The sequence below is a fragment of the Schistocerca cancellata genome, chromosome 1 (genome assembly GCF_023864275.1).
Source record: "Schistocerca cancellata isolate TAMUIC-IGC-003103 chromosome 1, iqSchCanc2.1, whole genome shotgun sequence".
Classification (NCBI taxonomy): Eukaryota; Metazoa; Arthropoda; class Insecta; order Orthoptera; family Acrididae; genus Schistocerca; species Schistocerca cancellata.
In genome coordinates, this window is record NC_064626.1 from 600,544,862 (window position 1) to 600,559,776 (window position 14,915).

At 40.1% G+C, this 14,915-nt stretch overlaps 1 protein-coding gene across 3 annotated transcripts in view; it reads left to right on the forward strand.

Moving 5' to 3' along the window:
- The window catches only part of LOC126182260 (calcium homeostasis endoplasmic reticulum protein), a 306,481-nt gene that overhangs the window by 49,653 nt on the left and 241,913 nt on the right, over positions 1-14,915 (forward strand). For all 3 annotated transcript variants that reach the window (XM_049924835.1, XM_049924836.1, XM_049924837.1), the window contains one exon: positions 1,823-1,897. In XM_049924835.1, coding sequence (XP_049780792.1) covers positions 1,823-1,897 — 75 coding nt within the window. The remainder of the gene's footprint in view (positions 1-1,822; positions 1,898-14,915) is intronic.

Genomic DNA, 14,915 nt, shown 5'->3' on the forward strand with positions numbered 1-14,915 from the left:
ACTTCTATATCCCTCGATGACTGTCTATCTCAGATAACACAATGTGTCTTCCCTACCAAGAAATCCTCAAGTCAGACACAAATTTCACTTTATACCCATTTGACAGTACTGTTGACAATAATTATAGGTGCTCTATGGAGGCGAATGCTTTTTGGAAATTGTGGAATACTGTCTGCTTAGATGTATGGCTTTTTGGGTGTCGTTTGAGAAAAGTGTAAGTTGAGTATTACATGATCGATATTTTCGGAATCCCTGCTGATAAGCATGGTGGAGGTCATTCTGTTCGAGGTACCTAATTATCTTTGAGCTCAAAATATATTCTAGGATTCTACAGCAGATGAATATCAAGTATACTGGATGGTAGATTTATGGATCACTTCTGCTACTTTTATTATAGATGAGTATGACCTCTGCTTTCTTCCAACTACTGGATACAGAGTTTTGTTCAAAGGATGCACGGTTGGTTAAAAGAGGGGCTAATTCAGTCACGTAATTGGTATAGAATCTATAAAGAGACCATTGGGACCTAGAGCTTGTTCAGTTTTTGCTGTGTCTGCTGTTTCTCATCACCACTGACACTAAAATCCATATTGCTCAATTTTGCAGTAGTGGAACAATTAAATTGGGGCCATAACACTAGATTTGCATCGGTAAAGGAACATTTGCAAATGCAGTTAAACACTTATGTTTTTGTTTTGCTACCCTCAATTTCAGTCCCTGTCTCATCTCTTGAGTGTCTGGGCACTATCTTTGGAGCCACTCATCCATTAACAGCCTTTAAATATGTAGATAGCTGGAAATTTAGACCTCAGTACACACACACACACACACACACACACACACACACACACACACAAATCATGCACACACACCGATCTCCCCCCCCCCCCCCCCCACACACACACACTTAATATATATGATACATTGTCTTTTATCAAAAAGTCAGTAACCTTGAAAGATGATAACAGGTTGTATAGTGGATATGCTGATAAAACCAGTGCACTGAATATGGTCAGTTTGTGTATACAAGAACAAAATAGAGGGCAAATGTGTTTTCTAACCTTTCTCACAGGGGAAGGAGCACATAAGAATAGCAGGACTTTTTAAATAAGGATAAAACTCGAACTAGTTTAAATTTGCCTAGTGTTAACTGTAAGGTGACAAATTATTATACATTTGACAATTGATTGTCATCATTTCAGCTCTAGATAAACCCTGGCCTAGACCTTTCATGTATTACAGACTTCAACATTATATATAGCCATGTGGGTCCTGAAAGTTTTCTAATGTTGTCTACACATCTTCTATAAGATCATAGTCCCAGTCATTTCTTATCTTTTTGAATTCAGCAGAGGACTTCCAACAACCACCCATTTTTTACTATGTTTTCTGCTCATCTCCATTTCGTTTTCAGCACCTTTATAGTTGTGTCTTCCATTCAATTTTTTTTTAATTTTCCTATCTGTCTTACTATTTCTCAAAATGTGTCTCTCCATTGCTCACTTAGTAACCTTTAGTTTTGGAATGGTTTTATCATTAAAAGTGCATGTCTCACAGTCATAGATTCAAAATTGCCAATATACTCTGATTGTAGATTTTCTGTTTCAGTACACTGTGATATTCAGTTTGAAAACTACATTTGGTTTACCAAACCCTCTCCAAGCCAATTTTACTCTTCCTTTTTTTCCCCACCTATCCTTTTTCAGCGAATAGTGTTTTGCAGATTATGTTTGACCATTTGCATTCTTGCACACTCAAAATAATTTATACTTTAGAAAGTAATGAATTTAAAGTGATTGAAATGTCTTTCTGTTGTTTCCAGAGTTATAAATCCTGCAGCTCAGTTCACTCAGAAACTACACATTATTTACTTAGTTAATGATGTGCTTCATCATTGGTGAGTATCTACTGTAAGATATTGTTACACTTGCTAATATCTAAATGTACTATATAAAACGTTATGTTTGTGTTGAATATGAGGGACATAATTTACTGCAAAAGATGGTTTATACTTCTAGAAAATGTGAATTTATATTATGCTTCCAAGTCACACAGGCTTGCATCCCCTTTGTTGCTAACAGCAAACTTTTAATTTCAAATGTTGTTCTCATATAATTTTGTCTTAGTTTATAACATATTTATACAGGGTGTAAATGTCAATTGTTTACAATTTACTACGTTGACCTAAATTACAGCTCATGCATGCTGCCTGAGATTTTCATTACCCTCTGCTCGCTTATTCCACCACCTATTTTGTTGACATTGTTAATTTAAACTGTCCTGAGAGGCTAATGAAAAAAAGACTTACGTTAACATCATGCAAAAACTAATTACGTTTACAGTTGAGTCTAAATTGATATTCGTACCTTATGAGCACAGTAGTTTTGTTGTAAAAAGGCCAGACAAACAAAGCGATTTAATTGTTAAATTTATGGTGTTATAATTTACAACATTTTGAGGTAAAATTTACACAAATATAAATTCTGCATTTAGTAAATGCAATAAGAAGAGGTTTTTAATATTCAAAGATCATTTATCCAAAGTCTTGCATGTGTGCATGTGCTGTAACTTAGGTGGCTTTTGTAGGCCAATTTGGAGCTGTTTCCTGGCTTACTATGCCACAAGTGTCCTGTGTCACTGTTGTATGTTGTAAACAGCTATTGCTTACACCCTCTCTACTGGGTTACTGGTTGCTTAGCTTTTGGAGAACATCCTTCTTTAAGTGTGTGTGTGTGTGTGTGTGTGTGTGTGTGTGTGTGTGTGAGAGAGCGAGAGAGAGAGAGAGAGAGAGAGAGAGAGAGAGTGAGCACACACATGCTTGTGTGAACTTGCTTATGTGGGAGTAGAACTCTCTCCGCAAGCTAAGTAATCGATTGTCATATTTAAGGGTAGTTGGAATGCCGTATCCCAACAATGTTAAATTTAGTGACTTGGCTACCGTGTATTTCAGGAACCACTGTAGCCATTGACATGAAATTTTTACAGGACATTAAATGGTATGTTCTGAGACTACTGAAGCACAATAATTGCATTTCAGCCACTGCTTTTGGAAATACAATTTTTTAAGTACACGGTTAAAATTTTGTGTACGGTACCCTAAATAATTTTAATTATACATAACATTATGTTCTTCTTTTAGTTCAGTACACTCAGGATATGTATGTTATTACTCCCTGAAAATTTGAATACTCTACTCGAAGTGGTTTCTGAGATTTACGGAAAAATGCAACAGAAAATGTAAATTTTCAGGAATGGTTTCTAAAGTTTCAAAAGATTGTAACACACTTAATATATGCTTAATTTTTTATTTGTAGTCACTCGGAATCAACCTGCACCATACTGTATATTATTCTCTTGAACTGTTCCCAAGTTGTTTCTTCTTTCTGGACACCTTAGTGGCCAACTATGCTGATTTGATTACCCTGCTTTATCAATGTGAACCTTGTCCAGCCGTTCAAGTTCTCAGATGCAGTTTGCTCCCGGATTAATTCCCATATACTGTAGCACTTTCACCCTACCAATGTTACCATCATTAAAAGCAATAACAGCATCACTGACCTCCCACTTTAGTGCCTTCATTCCAACAAAGACATTTTATAGTAGGCGAGTCCATATAAGATTATTGAATGACTCCTTGGGATTTTGAGTCTGACCATACAGACACTTCTTCAGCAATTCAGGATTTGCCAGGTCTCTGTAAATAGGTTTTATGATATCCATGACTGCTGCTGATATGTAATGTTTATGGCTGTATGAACTGTTTGAGTACTGGGCATTGCAGTAATTGCACCATGAATCAGGTCCAGGAGGGCAAAGGTGGTGTACTGGTTTTTCATCAGTTGACTGTCTGTGGAAGGAGGTAGCCCATACTGCCTGCTGCATTTTCAACAAATTGTCAGTATTATTTCTAATGTCCATCCCATAATACTGCTGTAGTTCATCAATCATTTTGTCTGTCAGCCTGTCTCTTATGGTTTTACCATAAGAAAGTTTATTGTCTCTCATACTTTGTTTCAGCTTCCTCAACCTGGTGCCCATCCTCTCTTGGACAGTACCAACAAATTCCAGTTTTGTGATATCTTCCCACCATAAGGCTGAGTGGCTACTACACTGTTATATGCTTTTGAGTCTCCATCTCCTAAGAACTTAGTGTAACACACTCCCCTTTTGTTCACAGATCAACTAAAAATTTCAGTAACTGCAGAGACCTCCATACCACCACTTGTACCTTCATGATTTCTGTCACAGATATGGCCTTCTTCATTTTCTGATTTACAATTATAACAATGTTTGGTTAAAATCTGGAAATCTATTACCTTTCCAGTATCCACACTGGTCACTGTACCAATAGAATTCTTAGAACTGTAGCTATGCTTCTGCCAAGTGCCATCAAAAGCTACTGGTATATCAGTCATACCATCATTTATTTCAACAGCTTCATTTGCAGCACCCTTCATTGTCTCACATGCAACAGATTTCACAGCAGCTCCAATAAATCCTGCATACTTCTCGATTTTACAAGGTGGGTGTGGCATATTCATCACAGCACACATTGTTTCTGCTGCAGTGTGTCCTTGCCAATAGCTCTCAATCCATAAAACCACCTAATATTTACTTCAAAATAATTATTTTTACACTTACCAGAATTTCAAAATGTATGAGTATATCGACAACTGGCACAATCAGTAATAAGTTTCCTGGCTAGTCCATTTGATACCTCACTATCTTCATGTAAACTAACAGCCCCTCCACAAATTTTACATCACACACATTCACCTAACACTCTTATTAGGATGTGTAAATCTATCAGAATGTAATGTAACCAACCATTTACATCACTTATGTTTTGAGAAAACTGTTTATCACAAGATTTTATTTTAATCTTCGAAGCACTAATGGTTTTTTCTCTAGATACTAACAAGTTTGCCTGTATTTCATTGTAACTTCACACGCCACATGTCGAACACAATGTTTCCCTTTATTCAAAAACCTGTTACTATAAAACCCACGTTTCTTAAAAACACTTCGTTTTGGCGTCATTTTTTTACATTTTGAGAGATTTGACAATTTATTCGTCACTTTTCCGGAAAAAACATTAGCACTTTGACAAACAACACGTGTTTATACTATGAAACGATACGATACTGTTTTTGACAGTGCTAGCAGTACAAACACATAATTTAACCTTTATTATACAGCAATCCACAGCCTTGTATATAAAAAATTACCGATTTCATTAGGTCTTGAAGTAATACACACAAAAATTTTAATGTTTTCAACTGGTGTAGATTATATTTAAAAAAATAAATAAATAAAGTACTTCCCATGTGAGTTTATAAGTGAAATATATATCATTTTATTCAAAAAATTGCAAATTTTATAATGAGATAAAAATCCGAAAATGTGAAAAAAAATTTTTTTTTCTGTTCTAACTCCCCTTAAATGTCTTTTCCCTGCACACTGTCTCTTTTTGTTTTTGAGAGCTGTGACCTATTCTCATGCAGATGTTGTTCGCCAGATTGAATTTTATGTTATCATGGAGGATAATTTGAAGTTCATGTTATTATTCATTTATAAATTGTAGCTATGTCACCATGCACTTTGCGTTAGAGACTCTGCAGTAGTACAAAATACTTGCCAGCTTAAGTTAATCCCCATTCATTAACTGTTGTCTTGCAATATGATGAGTGACTATGTCAGAAAATGTCCCTACACTGACAATTTCACCTGCAGTTACAGGGTCCCCAAAAAAACTGGACTGAGGTGTGAGACTGCGGTCTTCATATCACATTACTTGGAGGCACAAACATATCCTGTAGTTTAGATCCTTAGTTGGTGGAGAGTGATTGTTTACACTTGGGTCATGTTTGTCGAAATTCACACACTGCTCTAGTCACATACTTTGCTCTTCACACAATATCTGGTGGTTGTGACTACAGTGTGTAGGTCATGGGAATTAATGAGTATGTCACGGTATGTTCCATATTTGTGTCTGCTTCAGCAGTGTCGTATTCCATATAAAGACTTTCTTCGAGAAGCTTTGTAAAAAGTGCTGTTGCTGTCTCTAACTGTTGGCTGTACTTGAAAATGCCCGAGTAGCACACTGTGTCTTTCATTTAGTGGTTTATAAAAATAAACTAGTTGTATGTATCTTATTTTTCATCAAAGATAATTTTGTGATAGTATGTACAATCAAGGCTATTTTGCTCTTACTCATTGTCTAAGCTATCCACAATCACAACAAATGAAGATAATTGTTACTTGTAACTTCCCACTTATTTATTTTAGATCCATTCAACAAGATATGTGAATTACTGTCAACAACTTTTCAGTTTTGCTTTACACTGTTATTTTGAGCTCACTCTCTTCATAAGTGCTCAAGTTGTGTATTCTGTTTCTGTTTTTATGGATGTTTTCTTTGCCGTCTTCCTAGTTGAAAACAGTCAAATTTTGTTACTTGTCTTCTTATTTTTGATGATGGTGTTTACAGATATTTAAGATGTCTTATTTGATACTTGTTTTGTGTATGTTCATATTTTCAGTTTGGATACTACACAGTGCCCTTTATAAACCATTTATACAAGTGGTGGTAGATTTAATTTCTATACACGTAATTGCTGAAGCAATATTTGAGTTACACTATGCTAACTTTATGTAGTTTAATTCAGGAAATTATTCCTTTTACAAAGGACTATAGCTTCAATTCTTCCAAATTTTAAGTTGCTAAGTGACTATGTGACTGAAATTTTAAGGATTCTCATTATAAATGGAACACCCAAGAGGCAAGATCTCATCAGAGTAGACGTAGGTAGTCAACAGTAACATTGGCACTATCCTCACCTTTAACAACACCTTAGAGCCTCCTCTAATAATCATTGTGCCCATAGAGGCCAGATGTGTGTCCTGGATAGCACAACACTGCCACCACTATCGTATGGTGGTCCTGTAATGTAATTGTTCACCAGAAGTACTGGAAGCTGATGTATCCTGCATAACCATCACTGTTTTGAAACTGGTAACATGAGTAAGCAGACCATGTTCCTCAGCCAACCATTGTTGGTAACTGGTGGTTTCAGTTCCACAGAGGCACGTAAACAGATTGTCAGCCACAAAATAATAGGAGACTTGAACAGATTGTCCACTACAAACCCGGCATCAGGCTCATGGACGCCTGCCGAGATGAGCCTTAAATAAGGCGGACTGAGAAACTTTCACCTCTGCTGTCACCATTGAATCTCCTCCACGCGGGAACATCGATGTGAAGATTGAGCATTTGACTACAACAATCGTTTTTGCAGCAGAAAACAGAGTCCTTCGCTCTTTAGGGGGCTCCCGGTGAAAGGCAGTCCCTCTGTGGTCGCTGGAAGTTGCAGTAGCAATTAAGGAGCTTCGGCGAGCTCTACAGCGGCATAAGTGGCACCCTTTCCTGGAGCAACTCATAGCCTTTAAACAGCTCCATGCTTGTGTTTGCCAACTTGTCAAATGACAGAAGCAGGAGTGTTGAGGGAGATACGTCTCGACCATTGGGTTCCATATGTCACCTTCCCAAGTCTGGGCAAGGATCAAACGTTTTTTCGTGTACCAGAACCCAAAAGGTGTTCCCGGTGTTAACATAAATAGCGTGTTATCTACAGACGCAACTGCGATTGCCGAGCACTTTGAGCACTATGCTCGAGCCTCTTCATCAGAGAATTATCCTCCAGCTTTTCACACTCCCAAATGGTGGCTGGAAGGCAAAGTCTGCTTGTTCATTACATGATACAGTGAATCCTATAACGCCCCATTTATGGAGTGGGAGGTTCTTAGTGCCCTCGCACATTGCCCCTACACTGCCCCTGGGCCAGATTGGATCCACAGTCAGATGATTAAACATCTCTCATCTGACTACAAGCGACATCTCCCCGTCATCTTCAACCGGATCTGGTGCGATAGCATCTTTCCATCGCATTTACAGGATAGCACCATCATTCCGGTGCTCAAACCTGGTAAAAACCCGTTTCATGTTGATAGCTATCGGCCCAACAGCCTCACCAACATTCTTTGTAAGCTGCTGGAACATATGGTGTGTCAGCGGTTGGATTGGGTCGGGTCCTGGAGTCACGTGGCCTACTGGCTCCATGTCAGGGCGGCTTCCGTCAGGGTCACTCTACCACTGATAATCTTGTGTCCCTCGAGTCTGCCATCCAAACAGACTTTTCCAGAGGCCAACACCTGGTTACCGTCCTTTTTGATTTATGAAAAGCATATGATGACCTGGCAACATCATATCCTTGCCACATCATACAAGTGGGGTCTCCGAGGCCCGCTCCCGATTTTTATCCTGTCTTCGTACTTTCCATGTCCATTTTGGTGCCTCCCATGGTTCCCCCCAATATCCAGGAGAATGAGGTTCCCTAGGGCTCTGTATTGAATGTATCTCTATTTTTAGTGGCTCTTAACGGTCTAGCAGCAGCTGTAAGGCCATCCGTCTCACCCTTTCTGTATGCAGATGACTTCTGCATTTCGTACTGCTCCACCAGTGCTGGTGTTACTGAGCGGCACCTACAGGGAGCCATCCACAAGGCGCAGTCATGGGCTCTAGCCCATGGTTTCCAATTTTCGGCCGCAAAGTCATGTTTTACGTACTTACGTTGGTGTCGTACTGTTCATGCGGAACCAGAACTTTACCTAAATGACAATCCACTCAATATAGTCGAAGTGCTGGCAGCACCTCAATGCCCTCCACTGCCTGAGCAACACCAACTGGAGTGCAAATCACTCTACACTGCTGAAGCTCTACGGAGCCCTTGTTCAATCCCACTTTGTCTATGGGAGTGTGGTTTATAGTTCGGTGGCACCCTCAGCGTTGCGTTTACTTGACCCAGTGCACCACTGTGGCATCGCCTAGCGACAGGAGCTTTTAGGACGAGTCCGGTGACCAATGTCCTGGTGGAGGCCGAAGTCCTTCCAGTGCAGGTTAGGCATGCACAACTGCTGGCCAGTTACGTTGCACATGTTCATAGTTCTCCTGCGCATGCGAATTACCATCTCTTTTTCCCACTCACTGCGGTTCATCTCCCGCATCGGCGGCCCAAGTCAGGGCTTCCAATTGCAGTTTGTGTACGATCCCTTCTTTCTGAAGTGGAATCCTTGCCTTTTTCCACCTATACTTGAGGTCCATTCACATACACATTCATGGTGTACACCTAGGCCACGGCTTCGCCTGGACCTTCCACATGGCCCTAAGGACTCAGTTAACCCCCGCAGCTCTCTGCTGCCACTTGCTCTCAATTCTTGACAGGCACCGAGGCCATGAAGTGGTTTACACCAACAGCTCGATGGCTGATGATCACATCGGCTTTGCGTATGTCCATGGAGGACATATTGAGCAGCATTTCTTGCCCGATGGCTGCAGTGGTTTCACTGCCGAGCTAGTGGCTATATCTCGTGCTCTTGAGCACATCTGTTCATGCCCTGGTGAGTCGTTTCTTCTGTGTACTGACTCCTTGAGCAGCCTACAAGCTATCGACCTGTGCTACCCTCGTCATCCTTTGGTGGCGACCATCAGGAGTCCATTTAGTTTCTGGAACGGCCCAGTCGTTCAGTGGTGTTTGTCTGGAACCCCGGTCACGTCGTAATCCCAGGCAACAAACTTGTTGACAGGCTGGCCAAACAGGCTACGTGGAAACCGCTTATGGGGATTAGCTTCTCTGCAACTGACCTGTGTTCAGCACTACGCTGCAAGGTTTTGCGTCTTTGGGAGACAGAATGGCATAACCTCAGTACGCACAACAAACTGCATGCCATTAAGGAGACTACAAATGTGTGGAAGACCTCCACGGGGGCCTCACGCAGAGACTCTGTGGTTCTCTGTTGGCTCTGCATTGGCCACGCGTGGGTGGTACAAGGCTACCTCCTGCGCCGTGATGAGCCATCTCAGTGTCAGTGTGGTGCTCGGCTGACGGTGGCCCATATCTTGGTGAGCTGTCCTATTTTTGCTTCCCTGCAATGGACCTTCAGTTACCGAACTCGTTGCCATTAATTTTAGCTGACACCACCTCAACAGCTAATTTATTTTTATGTTTTATACATGACAGTGGGTTTTATTATTCTATTGAAGTTTTAGTGTATGTCCTTTGTCCCTTTGTGTTCTCCACTCTAATGCTTTTAGGCTGGTGTTTTAGTGTGTCGCAGAGTGGCTTTCTTTTCCATTTTATTCTCGAGCTTGACCAGCCACGGTCATCTGCTCTCTTGTTTTTACCCCTTCTACCTGTTTCTTGCTTCTCTCTGTGGTTTTCTTTTCCTGTTTTGTCCATAGTAGGATTTGTTGTCCTTCTGTCATTCATCTGGTTCTTCCATTCTCCTGTTATTGTGCTGTATGTCTCTTTCATTTCTTCTTTCCCTTGTTTAGTTATTTTACCGGGAACAAGGGACCTATGACCTTGCAGTTTGGTCTCTTCCACCCCTCCTTTACAACAATCAACCACTACAAACTTACATTTGCATATAAATGCTTCTGTGGGTGTAGTATTATTCTAAGCTTATCCTCATAATCCCTATGTGAGCTATACGTAGGGCATTCTAGTGTATCCCTAGAGTAAGCATTTAAAGCCGGTTCTTGAAACTTTGTTTATAGACTTTCTTGGTATGGTTTATGTCTGTCTTCAAGAGTCTGCCATTTCGGTTCTTAGACTTTCTTGGAATAGTTAGACTTTCTTGGAATAGTTAGACTTTCTTGGAATAGTTCATGTCTGTCATCAAGAGTCTGCCAGTTTGGTTTCTTCAGTGTCTCTGTGACACTCCCCCATGGATTAAACAAACCTGTGACCATTTGTGCTGCCCTTCTCTTATATATTCAATATCCCCTGTTAGATAAGGGTCCCCCACACCTGAGCAATATACTAGAACCTGTTGCATGAGGAGGCAAACTCTTCTGTAAACTGGCAGCATTTCCCCAGAAATCTACCAATAAACTGAAGTCTACCACCTGCTTTAGCCACGATTGAACCTATGTGATAATTCCTTTTCCTATCCCTACAAAGTGATACACCCAGTGATTTGAATGTCTATGTCCTCTGTACTTTACAATGTGACCTTGGTGCGCTCATCACAATGCTTTTTCAGACCAGTAAAGGTGGACATTGTCTTCAGAAAATGAGTGTGTGTTTATCTAGAAGAAATGTCTTCAGAAATTGTTTCTGTGCAGTTCTGTTAAAGTGTAACTTTATCTGCTTGCATACCAGAGCCCTTTAAATCCTTGATAATAATTTTGTGCTGCGTTCGCTGAAACTAAAAATGTAAAGTCCAGAATGGAATAAGAGCAGTATTATCAAAAGGATATATCAACGAAAATTATCCGTTTTTGAAAATAAAATATAATTTAATAGAAAAAAATATACTCACCAAGTTGTGAGAAGAGAACTCTCATATAAATGTATAGACGTTAGCAGGCTTTTGGAATGAGTGTCTCCTTCTTCTGCCAGAAGTTTTGAAGTTGTCCAGAACCGCGGGCTAGGGAAGACTTAATGGACGGGATGAGAAGGAAAGGCCGATTGATGGGGTCTTCACCATATGAAATATGAAAATCTGAGAGCTTAAAGATGGAAGATAGGGCAATAGCAATACTGAGGTTACTGAAACAACATTCAGCATGAAGAGCGGAAATCTAAGTGCATTGTGTGCATTAGAGGGGGGCAGGGAAAAATAGACAGGTCAGAAAATCAAACATATAGAAAACTGAAAGAGAGTGAATAAATGAATATGGAAACCAAAGAAATCAGTGTAAATTAAGGCCAGGAGGATGGAAAGGACCAAGGATGTGCTGTAATGTCAGTTCCCACCTGCAGAGGTCCGAGAACGTGCTTTCTGGGGGATAAATACAGATGGCACCTGTAGTGAAACATGTAACAAGACTATGACTGTCATGTTGCAGAGAATGCATACCAGCTCCATAAGTGATAAAAAATCTACTAGCAAAGGGAGAGCCACATGTGAAACGACACATATTGTACCAGCTGTTATGTAAACACCATTCACCTTTTTACATTTTCACAACTACCACCAAATTATCATTCAGGATGAATGGACATTGGGTGTATATGGGCAGCATGCAGTAACCTGTTGCAGAGCGTGCTGCACATGACAGTTATGACCTTAATGCCTGTTTCACCACACATGCTACCTGGATTCTTCCCCCAGACACCAGTTTCTCTGAACTCAGCAAGCAGGAATTGGCATTGCAACATGTCCTTGATTCTCGCCACCAACCTGGCTTTCATTAACACTAATTTCTTCAGACTTAGTATTCCTTTCTTCTCTTCCTTTAAGTCTCCAATATCTTCTATTTTCTGACCTGTCTATTTCCCCCCCCCCCCCCCCCCCCCCACCCCACCCCCACCCCTTTTCTACCACATACAAAGCATGTAACTTTCTGCTCTGATTAACTCATGCACAATTTTTTGTCAGAAATCTCTGTATTGCTATTATTCTATTTTCCACCTTTAAGCACTCAGGTTTTCAAATCTATCTGGTGCAGTCCCCAACAACCAGTCTTTCCTTGTCATACTGTGTGGTAAATCTCCCCTGACCAGGGGGATCTGGGCGACTTTTCTGAACTCTCACCACTTTCTAAACCTAACCAGTCCTTTTCCTTCACTCCTCTTCCTTCCCCTTCGGACCATCTGCCAGAAGTAGCCATCTGCTCCAAAAGCATGCAGATTTCTGTATAATTATATATGTATTCTCCTGCCACTGTTTGGTGAGACGATGTTTTGTCTGTCCAGTATCAAAAGGATAGATTGGTGTGCACCACATAGGGGGGGGGGGGGGGGGGGGGGGCTAAGTCACAGATAGGCACAATGAAAACACTGCTAAACATTTAAGCTTTCCAACAAAAAATTCTTTCTGTGGAAATAGAAAATGGACACACATTCGCACGAGCACAACTCACACCTACATGGCGACTCTCTCTGAGTCGGGCCACAGAGGCCGGAGACAGGGGCCATGTGTGTATGCAAGTTGTGTTTGTGTGGTTTTTATTTCTGAAGAAGGACTTTTTAGTCCAAAATCTGCGTCAGAACGCCTCCTCCATGTGGAGAGTAACAATCTATCCTTTTCATAATATTGAAATTAAAATTGTGTTTGTTCCATTATTGTTATGCATGTTTATATTTATCTGTGATATTAATTGGAGAACTTGTCAGGTATCACTTGTTAAACATGAGCTTCTGATTACCGTGCTATTGGTCAGCCATTAAACTCTATTACAATTTTTTTTGCCTTTAATGAATGCTGTTTGGCTTTTTAACAATATCACAATTCTGCCGGCAACTGAATTAGTTTTGGAATACAAGTAAGATATGCAGTACTGATTGTGAGTGTTGTATACATCTATATAAATAAAAATATAATTTTCTTTTTTCTTTCCTCCCAAAATCATGTATTCCGAAAATTCTTGACCAATTGCTTTGAAATTTTGGCATTTATGTATTTTGAGATATTTTGTAACAACATTTTGCTGTTATTAAATTGATTAAAAAATTATGTATTATATATATAATGGGTGTTCAAAAAGAAACAAGCTGGAGTCATAATTACAGAAACCAGTACCTGTATGTTAGAAGTGTTGACCCTGGCTGTTGAGACACTTGTCCCACTGTGACACAAGGCAGTGAATGGCTGTCTCATAAATTTCCCGGGTCTGCGATGTTAACCAGTGCCGCACATACAGCTGGACGTCGTCATCCGATGTGAATCGTTTGCCCCTCAGAGACTCTTTAAGGGGACCAAAAATGGCGTAACCACAGGGAGAGAGGTCCGGACTGTATGGAGGGCAGCCAAGAACCTTTTATTTGAATTTCTGCAAGAGCGCCGTGACTGTGTTGGCTGTATGAGGCATTGCATTGTCATGGAGCAGAATGACCCCATGGTTGAGATTGCCTGGTCATTTTGATTTGATCGCTTGGCGAAGGGTGGTCAAGGTCTGTGAGTAATGCTGGGCATTCACTGTTGTCCTGTGCTACATGAAGTGAATCAGATGATTACACCATTTTTGGTCCCTTTAAAAAGGCTCTAAGGGGCAAACGATTCACCTTGGATGATGACGTCCAGCTGTACGTGAGGAACTGGTTAATATCGCAGCCCCGGGAATTTTATGAGACAGCCATTCACTGTCTTGTGTCACAGTGGGACAAGTGTCTCAACAGCCAAGGTCAATACTTCTAACATACGGTTACTGGTTTCTGTAATTAGACCTCCAGCTTGTTTCTTTTTGAAAGCCCCTTGTATTAAGAGATTAGGTACGTAAAAATACATTCCAACGCAATAGTGTGACAAAATTTCAAAGCATTTGGTTTTTCGCAGATTGCTTTGAAATTTTGACACAACATTGCATTTGAATACTCATGTGTTTTTATATACCTATTGGAATGCTATATGGTATACATGTGATAAAAGGGAAAACGTAAATGTAGATGTTGGTTTGTTAAAAATCATTACTCTCTGAAAGTTTGTGACCTATTGCTTTGAAATTTTGACACAGTGAGGAATTCCAGTACAGATGTGTTATTAGGTACTTATTTTTTAACAAATGTATATTTTAATAGATATAACATATAAATATATATTTCTGATACTTCAAATTTTTCTATGTTACTGTAATAAATATTTAGACACATATAGCAAACACACACACACACACACACACACACACACACACACACACACACACACACACACACACACACAAAATAGTGAGATGTTAGCTAATACGCTGACAGGAAAGTTGTATTCATGGCTTATTGGTTTATGATTAGAATACTGATACAGAATCTGAATTTGCAGTAACAATAAACAAAGCTCAAGGTCAGAGAGAGGGGGAAGAGAAGATGGACAGAGGGGTGGGAGGAAAGGGACGTAGAAAATGGAAAGGAGGGCGT